General features: G+C 35.1%; 1 protein-coding gene across 9 annotated transcripts in view; it reads right to left on the reverse strand.

Moving 5' to 3' along the window:
- Window positions 1-2,539: 2,539 nt before the first annotated feature.
- Window positions 2,540-16,245, reverse strand: part of CSNK1G3 (casein kinase 1 gamma 3) — a 70,925-nt gene continuing 57,219 nt past the window's right edge. For 3 of the 9 annotated variants that reach the window (XM_035310220.1, XM_035310218.1, XM_035310227.1), the window contains 4 exons: window positions 10,855-10,961; window positions 10,466-10,489; window positions 6,211-6,303; window positions 2,842-4,935 (listed from right to left, as the gene is read on the reverse strand). In XM_035310220.1, coding sequence (XP_035166111.1) covers window positions 6,246-6,303; window positions 10,466-10,489; window positions 10,855-10,961 — 189 coding nt within the window. In that variant the 3' untranslated portion in view covers window positions 2,842-4,935; window positions 6,211-6,245. Of the gene's footprint in view, window positions 4,936-6,210; window positions 6,304-10,465; window positions 10,490-10,754; window positions 10,962-16,245 lie in introns of all 9 variants that reach the window. The other 6 variants (XM_035310225.1, XM_035310223.1, XM_035310226.1 and 3 more) reach the window with 4 other exon arrangements.

Raw genomic sequence — 16,245 nt, forward strand, 5'->3', positions numbered from 1 at the left:
AATAAAATAAAAAATAAAATAAAAAATAAAATAAAAAATAAAATAAAAAATAAAATAAAAAATAAAATAAAAAATAAAATAAAAAATAAAATAAAAAATAAAATAAATCAGCAGCAATATCAGTTTTTAATCTACACAGGTAGTACAAAATGTTTTAGTCCGGGCCTCTCTCTCTCTCAATAGCTCCATGCTGGTGACCTTAGCCAGCCAAGCTTCTGGCTCACAAAAATCCTTACCTTGGCCCTTCCCCCTTTCCACACGGGATTAAATTTGTTGGGAGACTTGAAATTTACCAGCTATGCAGTTAGACTGGGAAAGAGAGGTAAAGAAGCTTGTATTAAGTAAGGGTGGGTGTTATACAAATGCTTACTGTCAAGGTGTTGCACCTGTACAAGAATAGATTAGATGAGGCAGGGACTGTGTCTGTGAAAATATGGAACTTGATAGAAATAACCTTAACAGTAACAGCAATAAAACCAAAGCATGCCAGATGTATCCAATGAAATCCAGCAATGTTGATTTAATACACCATAGTATTCAGAAAAAAAAGATGATGCTATATGGGGATTGGAATGAGGTCATTACTGTTATTTCAATAGGAGATACACAAATGGCAACCAGCTGTAGAATACTATTGCCTATTAATGCACTCATATGTGATCTATAATTACAATAGATCAAAATGCAGGGCAAATGGCTCAAAACTTGATTAGTGCATGCATTTAGTAGTTTGAGAGCTATCAGCTCAATTAATAAGTCCCTAAAAAATTGCACTTAAAAACATGCTATCATATTAACCATGGAATTCAGTGGTGATACTGAATGTCTTACAACCAGTACAGAATATTCACTGTTTTATACGCTATTTGTAGACTTCACTATTAAGACACTGCATTACAGAATTATGACAGTGTGTTACTAGACAGGACTAGATACCAGTCATTAGAACAGATTACCCAAAGCCCCATCCAATCTAGCCTTGAGCATTTTCAGGGATGGGGCATTCACAACCCCCATGGGCAACCTGTTCCAGTGTCTCATCACCTCCCAAGTCAAGGATTTCTTCCTTGTATCTAATCTAAACCTTTTTTTTTTTTTTTTTAAGTTTAAAATTGTTACACTTTGTCCTGTCACTACACGTCCTTCCTTGTAAAAAGTCACTGTCTTTTTTACAAGCCCACTTTAAGTCTCCTCAGTGCCTTCTCACTCCCCAGCTGAACAACCTCAACTCCCTCAGCCTGGAGAAGTCCTTGAGCCCTCTGGTCATTCTTACGGCTCTCCTCTAGATCCATTCTGTCATTCTTGTATTGGGGGCTTAAGAGCTGAATGCAGGGCTCCAGGTGGGGTCTCAGAAGAGTGGAGCAGTGGAGGAGAATCCCCTCCCTCCCCCTGCTGGCCATGCTGCTTTTGATGAAGCCCAGGACATGTTTGGCTTTCTGGCCTGCAAGCACACATTGATGGCTCATGTGGAGCTTCTCACTAACCAACACCCTCAGGTCCTTCTTCTCAGGGCTGCTCCCTATGCTTTTACCCCCAGCCTATTAATGCTTTGGATTGCCTGAATCCAAGTGCAGCATCTTGCTCTAGGCCTTCACTGGGTTCAAGTGGGCACATTTCTCAAGCATGTTCATGTCCATCTGGATGGCATTCTTTCTACCATATGTCAAGTGCACCACCACACAAATTTCAGTCATCTGCAAACTTGCTGAGAGTGCACTTGATTCTACTATCAATGTCATTACAGAAGGTATTATTATCCTCCAAAAAAGCTCCTAAAAGCTCCTAAAATACTACAGAAAAAATGCATGAGTGTACTTTTTAAGCTCTCAGGTGTTAAAAATCCAAGTCTCAAAAAAGTTCAGAGGAAAACTTTAGATTAAATTAAAATAAAACATGAACTTGAAAAAAATATATATTACATTAGTTTTATAAATATGTAAGAGCACAATCAAATGAAAACACGGCCTACAAAGCAAAGCGCTAGAAATATGAATTAGAGGTCTAGCAAACCATTTTGCCTATTAACATTTTTCAAGTTTATATCAGTTTTAGTTTATATAATCAAGTTTATAACATTTTTATTTTTAGAGCTATCAAATGTTTTACAGCGAGCACTGATCACCTCTATTGAACGAAAGTTTGTGATGGAAGAATTAGCTGTATTTATCTTTTTTAGATACCTGTCTTTCAAAATTAAGACATCTATTCCACATCATAGTATGTCTGATGGTTTTTATTCCTTGTGGCACAGACAGCAACCCAAAGAGATCCTGAGTAGATTTCCTCATTTGAAACATTTACTGAAGTCTCTTCTCTCCATTGTTATCACTAGGTGTATTAAAACTTAAGAATAACACCTGTTAACTAAGCAGACATACCTATAACTGCAATGTTGAAGTAGTATTTTGAGTAACTTACTTTCAAATTTCTTGACATCGAAAAATATTAAAACAGTTGAGCAGTTTTTCAAATAACATTTTCCATCATTTCATCCAAGACTGTAGGAAAGGGGAAAAAACCTACCTTAAGTTCTCTTCTCTTACACTTAAATAGGAGTGTATTTTATTATTTAGACATCCAGGCAATGTTGACTTCATTAGCCTGGACAGGTAACAAAATATAGAAATGCAAATCATATTTTCATAACACAAATAAATCTGCATAACTTACAAATGAACAGTTGGTTTTGCTAAAAGAAAACCTTCTTCTGCATTACAACTAAACACTTGAAAATATTGCTGAAAAGCAGGTGCCTGGATAGTGGTCATTTCAGCAAGTACGCAGCTTTCATACTTCTGAATATTTCAAGTCCATAATATATGTATTTTCTTGATATGTGTGCTGTGTTCAGAATCTACAAACACTATACAGGTCAAAAGCTTCAGACAACAAAACCAATTAGGTACGTGAGAAATACACATATGACAAATATTTACAAACATGATAAAGTAACAAATTTGGTCTAATACTAAAAGAGGGATGCATTTTCATATGAGAATTGTCAAGAAACCTCCTACCTTTTAAATTTATTTTTTTTAAAAAAAAAAAAAAGGCAACTCTGAGTTTAAAATAATCAACAGTGAAAACAGGTGAAGAGGAAACTTATGACCAAAGTTATATAGTATGTTTTTGTAGGCCAAGTTCAGTTTTGTTGTTCTTGATTTTTTTTTATAAAACAAAACCTTAAAATCATGAACAGTAATAATGAAAAATATCAAAGTATACCATGTATTCACTGAGCAAATAACCCAAACAATATGCTACACTATCGGCCATTAAGGAAGAATAAATTACAAAATACAATTAAAATCCCCATAAATGCAATAATGAATTTAAAGGTGTGCATTTATTTTTAATATACATTTTAAGTGTTACCACAAAACAGCTTGAAATAAATATGTATGCCAAAAGGCATTTGCGGACACATACACACACACATACACACAAATCACTAGTTAGTTTTAGAAGACCTTTAAAATCATGGAGATAATTAATCTGATTTTTGGTCAACAAATCTGTCTAGTCACTTCAAGCTTTTATACCCTTTTTTAAAGTAACTAGCAGCTAAACATGACAAAAGTACACCTCTGTCATTATGGCTTTAAATAAAGCATGTATTTTCTTTAAAAGAGAATATAAAATGGGCTGCCTTGTCTACAAAAGTGCTGGTTTGTTCATATTGCAGGCACTTCATTGGACTGTGGTAAAAGTACCTGACCCGTCCTTGCCATCCTATTGTACTAGCAATACTACACACTGAAGTATTAGAAAATTCCAGAAAATAATAATAATAATAATAATTTGGCTGTTATGGGCTAATATGCAGAGAAGAGAGAAGCCTAACACGATTCCATTGTCCTTCCCTTCTAAATCAAAGAGAATAGTAATTTACAAACATATCTCTAATATTACATGGCACATCCATATTTTCAAGTTGAAGATGTTGTCAATCAGCATTTACCTTAGTGAACATACGGGCTTTAATATCAACTTTGCTTTAGCCAGATTCACATTTATTCTCCTTTTATAATTCCTCTGTAGATCCTCTCTTGTGAAGGTAAATTCAATCTTACTAACATTACTGGAAGCAATGTTACATAATACAAATTTCTGCATTCTTTGTACAAATGCTCTTGTCAATTCTGCTATACTGCAATAGCAAGCATATAAGCATAACAAAAGCAAGTTTCCAAACACAGAAGGTACAGGAAATACTTTCGGTTCATTAGTATCATCAGCATTTAGACAACTGTCGTTAGCTAATTGTCAACCTCCTCAACATCTCTGGACAGTGACTGTACCACAGTATCAGAGAGAGGACTTAATGCTGATATAATTTGGCTACAGTTAGGAAGTGGGAGTCAATGCAGGATTTATATTTTTTTCAAATGGCTGTGCATTTATATTTTTCTTCTGCATTTTTTTTTTTCAAAACTGCTTTTGATATGCTGTTACAGACTCATATACCAGATTTGTGACATCTGTCTTCAGCTACTACTTCTTCAACACTAGTACTTTCTAGGATGGGAGAAATACTTCTGAAGTTTAGTTTTGCTGTACAAAGTGGTCATTTCTACCATTTCATTGGTCCATTTCTTGATAGTCAACAAAGTACTTATGTCACAAAACCTTAAAGCTTTCAGAAGAGATGAATTCAAGAAACAAAACACAGATGTAGGAGAACCTACAAAACACAGAAGTATAACATTGTTTTAGAGGGAGTCCTTGGAAAACGTGTAGTCATTACAGAGGTGCTTTTTGTTGTTGTTGTTGTTGTTGTTGTTGTTTTCTTTTCATGCCTTCTCTTTTTTTTTTTTTTGCAGGATCACAAGACAGCAGTTGAATAAATAAGCAATTTCCCATGTTCTGCTTGGTTCTAGTCATTTCTGGTGCTGAATGGTTTTCCTTCTTCTTCGCTTGAAAAAACAGCAGCACCTGCAGGTGTGACATGAATTGCATACAATTTTAAAAGAAGCCCCAAAACTGCTGGCATTTTGTTTCTCTTGAAGTATGTAGCTCAGTTATAACGACCTCCACAAGGAATAAATTCTAAGTATATGATTGATTTATTTGTGAAAAATTGAAGCAGAGAGAGCTACTGGTGACACAACAAGGTCTGTCAAAGAAAAAAAGCTATAATAAAAATAGGCAGCGAATCCAGAGTACTGTGTGAGGGTATCAAAAACATGGGCATTCAGACTGACTTAAAATGCATTTGTAAAAATAAGTAATGTTCCATTACCTGAACACTTTTTCACATTAACTGTTTATATGGCAAATACAAGCTTGAGCTTATCTTAAGTTTGCATCACCTGAACTGGGCAATTAAGACACTACTGTGCCTAATACAGGAACCCAACTTAAGCTTCTTTTGTCAACCAGAACTTAGAAAAGCCTCCCCAAAGCTACTCCCCAAAAATATTTTAGGAAACTACTTTCATCAGTAACAAAATTAATACTCCAATTCATTACTGTGATGATAGCACTGCAGTGAGAATCACAGCTTTAAGTGTTTTAAAGTATACTGACATTCTTTCCTCTGTTTCATTGCATAATACATGAAGAAAACTAAAATTGAAACTGATAAATACTGCCAATTTCACTTAGCAGAAAGAGGCAGTCTGAAAGTAACTAAGAATACACTACAAAAGGAAAAAGGATTGGAAGAAGTTTGAGAGGAAGACTAAAGCATTTTTGAAAAACTTGATGAAAGCAACAAATACACAAATAAAACTTTTCATGTGCATGTCATGGTATTCTAGCTTATTTTAAGCAACTCCTAGCTCCTGATTATCACTTTGAATTTAAAGCTTTGACTTAGGAAAGTATTCATACTACTTTAATTACAATCAAAACTGAACATGCAAGCATTTTAAATGGCAGATTTTGCCACTGTTACTTCTGCTGTTTGGTTACTGAATTCTCAATTGCAGTGCTATATACTATACTAAATACTGATATTGAAGAGTTTTTCTCAAACTATTAAATACAACAAAAGTGAAAACTACAGATTTACTGTATCAGCAGCCTATCAGCAAGTCCTGAAGTTCACCAAGCATTAGATGTCATTAAACTTCAAAATGAATCTTGACAACTTAATTTGGAATATGGGAAAAGGGAGAAGCATTTGAGAATCAAGGAGAATAGGATTCTAAAAATCAAGTTCTAAAACGGGTGAGAACATCCAAAGTAAGTGGAGACGTAAGTTACCTTCACAAAATTTCCAATGGCACCCTGTTGCTCAGTCACTGAAAAGGTAGCAGTGGGCAGAGGCAGACCAGGGCTGCTCTGAAAGTTATGTAACTTTCAGTAGAAAAAAACATTGGTTATTGAGGGAGAGGAAGACCCACATTAAAATTCAATAGGGGAAACTTCAGAGGTGATATTTTTACAGCTACCAGAAACAATATTGTGTTGTATACCTTAAAGAACTTATGAGAGAGACATAATTGCTCCTGAAGGCTAGTTAATACCAACTGTAGCTGAAATTCCCCATAACTGCTAGCCCTTTTTCTTACCAGCTGTCTACAACCACTAACATCCATTATTACCTAAGCTATTACTGAATTTATAAGCAGATGTATGGAGTCCAACCTAGCTTTATCCTTTCACCTCCATTTTTTCCCAAGTATTTTATGTATGTATATATACACAACAAACACCATATCAAACCAAAGTATTTTACAGTGGTCCCTCCCTTTCAGTGTGGATTAGTCTATGATCCTGTAAATCAGGAAATGCTGACCTGGACTGTGATAGTAAATCACTTTTGCACCTGTTCCAGATTAGGAAGCCTCGAGGAAAGCTTACAAAAGAATTTTGTAGAATCATAGTTAATATACAGAGCACATATTACACAAGTAACTATAGGAAGATGAAATTGTGGTGGACAGATAACTTAAATTCTAGAAAAACAAATCTTAAAGTGAACTTTTAAGTTCACTTAGTTTAAATGGAATATGTCCCAAGGAACAGCAGTTTACACTTCTTAAGTGTTTAGGACTGCTTAGTCCCTCTGTGTAATCCAAGGATTTTTTTTTTTTCTTTCTTTCCAAGCAAGTTGTTTTAACCTATCCTTTGCTGCAGATCTTGTACTGCCCTTTATTCCTGCTCCATAGCTTATTTTGTTTGCTCCTTTTCTGTCAATCAGATAATAGAATCATGTAATGGGGAATTCAAGAGTGCTACCTTTAGCCAACATTGCTTTCATAAACTCTGTCTTCTGGATTTTGCATAATACTATTATAAAGAGTATTCTATTTGCAGCAATTAGTTTAAAATGATAGAAGTTATTAAGCTGTATTCCACTAAAGGGAATTTAACTAATCATGCTAAATGCAGTTATTTGGTATGGGAAAATTAATGTCTTACTAATGTGTGTAGAAAGTATTGAAGAAATAAATTGCACAGAGCACTGTAAATCACAGTACTGGTTTGCAAGCTTACTGAAATAAGTATTTTTTATACTTACTGTATGCTTAACAGCCTAGTAATGCTAGATCTGTCAAACCTTCTAAAAATAAATAAATATCATTTTTAAATATATGCAAATTTACACGGGACTAAGGGAATTCAGAATAAACTGTCAATTTACTTCATGAAAGAAATGAAGCTGTGATCCAAAGTATATCATTTCTTGAAGAGCATCATGCAAAAATAGAAATACTGACTTGTTCTTAAGAATACTGTCACTAGAGGGCATCATTATCATGTACAGATTTTACACTGCTTGAATACAAATTTAAATCTACAAAGGATGGAGGGGCATTATTTAGTATTAAAACACAAAGTTCTCCAAATACGCAATATGCATGAAGAATGCATGAGAATTCATGCATGAGACTTCAAAAAATCTCATCCTAGGAAAGAAACTTATTTTTTCTTTGTGTAAGCATTTAATGACTCCTAACTTCTTTCTCTGTGGCTAAAATACAGCGCAACTTATATACTAGCAGGCAGTATAACCTCTATGTATGAAACTAGTGAAGCAACTTACTTTCTGTACAATCTAATGTGACCTTTGTGATAGTAGCTAACATAGCAGTCTTAGTATTATGCATACTACCATTTCTTTTTCAAATCTTAAACCTTTTTTTGTTAAATATCCTCCCATCTATCACTTCAACTGCCCCCTAGCAGAACATGCTAAAGCTACTTCAGCTTTCATTTGTGTTTATGTAGCTGTGTTTTTGCATTTATCACCTGGCATGTGACTAAAAGTATGTGAGATGCAAAAAGCACAGATCATCTCACCTTTTTCTGTTTGTCCTTCTCTCTCCTCCTGTGGCAAAGCCAGGTTACACAAACTACACATGCTTCAGAGGAGCAACTGTTGTGATGAAGATGTCTAGCAAAGAGTTATTGAAATAACTGCTAATTGCTCAATGAGAAATGGAAGACCAGCTGAAGAAGCTAAGATCTGCAGGTGTCAGGGCAGAACAGTGATCAGGTTGATTTTCTTCCTGCTTTACAACTTTAATAAGTAACACTTGAGACAGAACTGAATGCTACTTTTTTACAAAAACAAGTGAGTAAATTTAAGACAGACCCACTTCTAAGGTTAGGCTTGCAGCACAGCAACATCTGAGGAGCACAACGGTGACAAGCTATAGACTTCAAATATTATACTCCATGTGTGTACATACATAAATAAATAATACACCAAATAATGGAGTGTTATATGAATAAAATAATTAAGTGCTCAATGAAAAAGTCTTAGCCTTTCTAATTTGCAGCATCCCACTGAAATGGAAACAGATCTGAAATTCAGCTAGGCAGTATTTGTATTCATAGTTAAAACAGCACATTAAAGAAAGCTCCCTTTCTTTAGTATTTTAAAACACTATATAGTCATGCTAAGTTTCTAAGTTTGTTAAAATGTAAACTTACTTAAACCTCCTGAATTATTCTTACTGAAAAAATAATGTATACGTTGGTGTACACTGGCAATTTTGGACAGGTGTGCCTTAATTATTGACAAAGTATAAGACAAGTTCAAACAGAATAGCGAATAAGGAAATTGCAGGTTAAACAGACACTACAGGAAAATTTATTTTTTGTTTCCTACTGAAGATGAAGATTAATCCATAAAGTAGGATATTAAGAACTGGCATTTCATATATAAAAAACAATAAGTCTAGGTCAAAAAAAAAAATTCAAGGAGAGCTTGTTTGTCCTTCCATTATTCATATTGCAGTAAATGAACAAATAACTTCTGCATTTTTAATTGACCTGGCAGCACCTAGTTTATGAGAATTCTCTTTTTTTCCTGTATACAATTAAACGTAGGTTTAATTGTGATGAACATTACCCAAAGCTTTGGAAAGTTAATCTTTTCCTGTATATACATACACTGGGTACAATAGAGATTATCACTGCACTTACCCAAAGGGAAGGAATTGGGAATTTCTCTATGTGCAGCCTATCAATAACCTTCTTATTCAAGACTTTGGGCCTTTTTTGTTTGTTTTGAAATAAGAAAACTGAATTCTTGTGAGAAAAAATAAAAATAGTACAGCACTCTGCAAAGAGTGCAAGTAAAGAACTGGTCTTCTCAGTGCCCAATAGAAAGACAATGCAAAAAGTGTGACAATAAGCACTGCCATTCACTATTTTATCTACTTATGCACATAAATCATACATATTAAAACTAGACCTTACAGAACAATCACTTCAAGAAAAACTTGTACTTTATGAACTTTATCTTTGTTTAAAAATTCAGAAAATGGGCCCTAGAAAACAAATTCTACTAATGAATGCTTACTACATTTTTCTGCTACATGCTTCTGTGCCTCTGTAATCAGCTAGATCCATACCCTTCTGAAATTCCATTCCAAGCACAATTATAAAATATCTTGAAAGTTATCCTGCCTTTATCTATCTTTTTTTTTCTGCACTGCTTTGCAGGTTAGACTTTACTACTAAAAATATATATCTATATTAGCCATCTTGTGTTAACAGACAGTAGTGTTTTCCTCTTTCAGTCCACTGTAATTCTAAGGTACCCTGAAATTATGCTTTGGTTAGCAAGTTGACAAAGACTAATATTTTGGTAAATACTGTTTACAGAGGTAATGGGCAAAGCTCAAACATTATATAGCATTTATTGCTTGTTCATGTGAGTTATTTTCTAGATGCTAAAACACTAGCTGAATGCTGTAACACCTGAAAACAACTTCTACCCCTCCAAAACAGCATAGCAAAAATATTGTACTACCCACTAAAAATAATTGAACAAGGCACACCACAAACTACAAAACTTGAACAAGCAAGATCTGAAGCAGGCAAAATAGCTTCTCAAGGTGGGTATCTGTTTGTAAAAACAGTTAGTTGTTGCATGATATTAAAAATGTTTTATGATTTCCAATTGGACTTGTTATTTTAAAGTCCTCTGAAATGAGTTTTACACAAAATAAGGAGAATAGTCCTTGGGGCTATTTCTGCCTGCCTGTGCTGTAGAACTCACCACATGTTCAAAACTTTCTCGCAGCTATCCAGAAAGAGAGTAAGGGAAAAAAGAGAATCAGATACAATACACAGAAAGAATTATACATCTTTCATGTTTTTGTAGTCAGACACTACGTTAATACAAATATTTAAAAATTAGTTAAAATATAAAAAAATGCATGCACTTCTCTAGTATAGGGAGATGTGTTATTAAAAACTGAGCCTAAAAAGTACAAGCTACAGAACGTCCATTACTTAAATGTTTAAGGGCAAAATTAAGTAATGCACCACAGTACTTTGCCACTCATCAGTGCCTTTTCAGCTTAGACAATGTTCTTTGTCTAAACAAGAAAAAAATAGAAGTAGCTGAGAAGACCAGATCTAAAGAATACAGAAAGAAGAACATACTTTGTTTCATCCGTTACTTCTACTTCTGCAGGAGCTGTGATGGGTACATTTGAACGGCCTGCAGTTGGGTCATCTGTGTTCAATTCTCCATTTGTTGAACTTACTACCTGAAATCACCAGAAATATTTGAAATCATGCTAGTGCCAGAAACACATTTATGAATTTCTAAAGTTACATCTTCAAAACTCAATTTTTGTTAATTCCGTAATTCTTGTAATTACTATAATAGAATGCATTCCAACTGTTATTCCTGCATCCCCGACTTTCTGCCTTTTTCATATCTAAAAGACATGAAACATAGCGTAACATACATCTACATGACATTCAAATAGAGTGGACTAAGCAAAGCAATGCAGCTCATCAGGCTTGCTGGTCTTCCTCATGTCTCTTCAGAGCCTTGGAAGGCACCAGGCCATTTTCTGATAGCAATTTAGTCAGTCTTCCCCTAAGTCTCCTTCTTTAGTGCATTCTGGTTCCTTTGTGTCCTTCAATTGTACCTCAAAGAGCACTCATCCGAAAAGGGAAAAAACAGTCTAGACATTCTCTGGACCAAATACCAGGGTATTTGCAATAAGTCAGAATTTTTCTCTTTTGTTACAAAAAGCAAATGAAAACATTTAGGACTTTTATCCCTCTCAGTAATAAAACACAGTTCAACTTTGTAATCTCTGGAGACTTCATATGGCATTCTCCTTCACACTTCTTTCACAGGAGTGCCTATTCAACTCTACCTCCTTGAAGAGCAGATTCAAAAAACAGGATCAAAAACATACATCAAACACATACATATTCTTCATACAAATTCACAAAACATGAAGGTAGTTCTAAAGCCCTTTCAACATTAATACTCTAGCTATAAATATTATTTTTCAATGGTATGTTTTAGCTTCCTCTTCCATTTTGATGTGTTCCCTTTTTTAACAAAAATTAAAAGAAAAATATTTCAACAGGAATAAAAATTTATCTAAACATTTTTTTCCTTTAAAAAAAAAAATTATGCTCTTCTGTCACTTCTGAAGGAGGTCTACCTTGGAGATGCAGATCAGCAAAACAAGATTTGCTGCTCTAGTTTAAGATTTATGGTTGTTTTGTATTAGCCATTGTCAACAACTCTACCAGTCTCTTCGGAACCCTCTTCGGAACCTCTTCTGTCAGTGCTTAAAAGAACATTTGCAAGACTTAAGCAGCTTATAGAAATAAAAACTCTCCTTGTTTCTGAGAGGGTTGATTCTGTTTTTGTTGTTTGTTTTGTTTAACTTCCTAAACCACTGTTGAAGTCACTGTGATCAATTTCAACTTTAAAGGAGTAATAATAATCTGCTTGGGTCAATGAAATGTCACATGGTAATGATGAACAAAGTTATTTTCAGGGTTTCCCAATAAGCTTATGTGCCTACAAAAGAGGATGCAGAGGCATTTTTGAAGCTGTAACAACCTGTTTGGTGATTCTTTTCTTTAAAGTCTTCATACTAACTCCATAATTGAACACTATTTCCTGACAGTTGTTTCCTTTAATGGGAGAAGTCTTTCTTCTTTTTGAAGATAGCATTTATCTTCCTATTTTGTTGTTTTTTTGTTGTTGTTGTTAGGTTTTGTTGTTGATGTTTGTTTTTGGTTTAATCAATTTAAGAATACAGTTTTCTCTAAGAAACTTCTACACCAACTTCTACAGCAACCTTTACACCAAGAGTACCAAGAGACCGTCCTACCTCCCTCTGGCTGATTTCTCTGGGGGCTCAAAGACAACGAGACCTCATTTCTTCCTATATACGTAATACGGATACATCCAGCAAACATGCATCCAAATATAATAAAATACTGTAAGGCTTGGTTTAGATGGAAGGAAAACAATCTTCGTATTTCTGGAAAGAGATGCAGCCTCTGAAGATGTAAGTAAACCAAAGGATATTCGTAGCCCAAAAAATCGCAACAGTCATGTTTCTCAAGAATCACAATCACCCTGAGTTTCATTCTAGTCTACTGCTGCAGATGATAGATCTAGGAAATGTCTAAGATGAAAAGCCAAGAATTAACCCAACTGCAGCAGTAAAATGAGCAAACTTAATCAAACTTACTTACTTAAACATTAATAAACTCATTTAAATGGTAGTGCTCAAGAAGTAGGTGGTAGAAATGCTCTCATTCCAGCATCAGTAAGGCTAAAAAGAGTGTGATTTTACAGTCCTAAGTTCTGTAGCTTGCTACAATAAGCTACAATGCTATAAATTAGGTACTTAATGCCTTCTTTGCCTCAGTCTTTATTAGTAAGACCAATCATTCTCAGGGTACCCAGGCCCCTGAGTTGGAAGATGGTGACAGAGTAAGATGAAGCCCCTATAATTCAATGGGAAACTGTAAATGACCTCTTCCATGTTTCGAATGTGCATAAGTCTATGGGGACAGATGAGATTTATCCAAGGGTACTGAAAGAGGTGGGGGAAGTGCTCAACAAGCCTCTTTCAATAGTTTACCAGCAGTCAGTACGGTATTCTCCAGGGCTCGGTCTTGGGTCCAGTTTTGTTTAATGCTTTTATCGATGACATGGATGAGAGCATTAAGTGTTCCCTCAGTAAATTCACAGATGATTCTTAGGCAGGACTGTTGATCTGCTTGACAGCAGAAAGGCTTTGCACAGGAATCTGGACAGACCAGATCAATGGGCTGTGTCCAGTTGCATGACCATTAAGTGCCAGGTCCTGCATTTGGGTCATAACAACCCCATGCAGTGGTATAGGCTTGGGGAAAAGTGGCTGTGAAGTTGTGCAGCAGAAAAGGACCTGGTCAGCTGGTCAACAGCCACCTGAACATGAGCAAGCAGTGAGCCTGGCTGGCCATGAAGACCAAGGGCAACCTGTCCTGGATCAGAAATCGTGTGGCCATCAGGACTAAGGAAGTGGTTGTTCCCTTCTATGCAGCACTGGTGAGACTCCATCTAGAATATTGTGTTCAGTTTGGGGGCCCCTCACTACAAGAAGGATATAGAGTTGCAGGAATGTGTTCACAGAAGAGCAACAAAGCTGGTGAAGGGACAAGAAAACAAGGACAGACTGAGGCAACTGGGGTTGTTCAGTCTGGATAATGAGACTGAGGGGAGACCTCATCCTTCTCTACAACTACCTGAAAAGAGGTTACAACAAGGAGGGAGGAGGGCATTAGTTTCTTTTCTCAGGTGCCAAGTGATAGGGCATGAGGAAATGATCTCAAATTGCACCAGGGGAGATTTAGATTGGAAAACAGGAAGAATTTCTTAATGGAGAAGGTGGCTAAGGATTGGAATAGGCTGCCCACAGAAGCAGTGGAGTCACAACCCTTGGAGGTATTTAAAAGACATATGGATATGGCACTAGGGGACATGGTTTAGCCATGGGACTCAGTACATCAGTCTGATGGCTTGTCTTTTTCAACCTAGCTGATTCTCTTCCAATGACTACCATCTTTGAGTGCTTAAGAGGTTTGGAGTTCATGTAGAGAAGGAAATAATTCAGTTATATACAACTACCATTTTTGGTAACTGAGGAAAATCTACAAAATAAAGATAATACATTGCTGAGTGAATTGCTGGGAGGTGTAGGAAGTTGCTTTCATTACTAAGGCTATAGAAACTAGAAGGATAGACTGTGATGTTACTGCATTTTCATCTAATTCCAAACACAGATAAGCAGAAGAAAGGACCATTTCTAGACATTTTTCTTTTACAATTCAGTTTGCTAGTAGTATTTGAACTTTTCACATGAACTGATCCTACAAAGCAAAATTAGATACATTAAGCACATTAACAGTGACACAGGCCCAGATAAAGATAAATTTATACAAAAAAAATACTGTTAATTATCAAACCATTTAGAACCTGAATGCTTCCAACTGAACATCATTACTAAGAATATTAGCACATATACTAAGATACATACACACACTCCAACAGACAGTCCACTTGAATTTAGTATGTAACACTGAGAAATCATTAACACGTTTAAATAAACTACTACAAAAGGATCCCAGAGATGACAATAAATTAAACCTGTAGTGCAGTATACCAACATTTTTGATGTCTTCCTTTAAAAGGAAGTTCTCTGCCAAGAGATTTTCATATCTTGATGAAAATCTGGTAATTCTGCATACAACTGATCTCACAGACATGCAATGACTCACTGATGACACAAAGAAAAAATAACAAAACCCACAATTCAGTTTCACCTCCTAGAGTCAACCTTACTTTGAACAATTGTGCCTGGCACTTTTAAAATTTGGCTTACTGAGGGCAATTAGGAATCTAGATAAAATAGCTAGCTAATGGTCCAACTCACTAGCATGACTTGGTTAGTATTATTACAGTGAAGATATTTGACAACATATATACCCAGCATTTGGGTATTTGACAACACTCAAGGCCTCAAAACTAAATTGACTATACTATATGGTTTTATATATGCTTGTAATAAGGAAGCATGACTAATTGTACTTTCAAAATCAGTTCAGCTGGCTTGAAAACATCCTTCTGAACAACATGCTCTTAAAAGACAGAACAAATGGTTGCAGTTTTGCACATTGCTCTTTTTAGACGGTAACTGTTTATTCTCAAGTGATCTACATTATCTGAACTCAGAATACCCATATTGTTTGGCAAAAATAAATGTATATTTACAAAAATGCAGACAACGGGCGTTTCCTAGAAAATCTTCCCACTCTACCCACCTTCAAAATGTACGTAAGGCACCCTACAATGAAAAAGTCTGTTGCAACATTTACATTTTATTAGAGAAATAATAATAATAATAATAGGTTTAAGCACTAAGATTGCCAGAACAGTGAAGTAATATACAATTTAAAAATTCTATGAACTGGCAGTTAATAAGTTTAATTTTTTTCTAACCTAAAAGCTTAAAAGAATAAGAAATGTAGTAATTCTGGAAGACACAACTCCAAATCTAATTTTGATTCCACATACTATACTGTTCTCAAAGGATGTATGACTACCTTTAAAATTGATGTTATTGAAAGAATTATAATCTTCAAGTTAATAATAGTAGCAAAAATTCAAAATATTTGTGACTAGGAACTTCAGAACAATTTTTATACTTTTCTTGATACACAGTGGTAATTATCACCTATTAGTCTTTCTTACACAACGTGTAACAGTAGTTCAGAAGGCAGCAAAATTTGAAGGATGTTAAGTTCAAATTAAATCTCAAAGCAATTGAAGAAGACACTTCATTATCACAGCATTAAGACTGCAGCATTGTTTACATTACCCTGGACATCTCACTCTTTCTTCATACATTGACATCGATTTTCCAAAACATAGAACTTCAAAAGGATTGTATGTATCTTTTATTCTCAGAATCAAAAAATGCATCAGGTGAAAAAAATATATATTTTTCCCCATAACACATT

The sequence above is a fragment of the Oxyura jamaicensis genome, chromosome Z (genome assembly GCF_011077185.1).
Source record: "Oxyura jamaicensis isolate SHBP4307 breed ruddy duck chromosome Z, BPBGC_Ojam_1.0, whole genome shotgun sequence".
Taxonomy (NCBI): Eukaryota; Metazoa; Chordata; class Aves; order Anseriformes; family Anatidae; genus Oxyura; species Oxyura jamaicensis.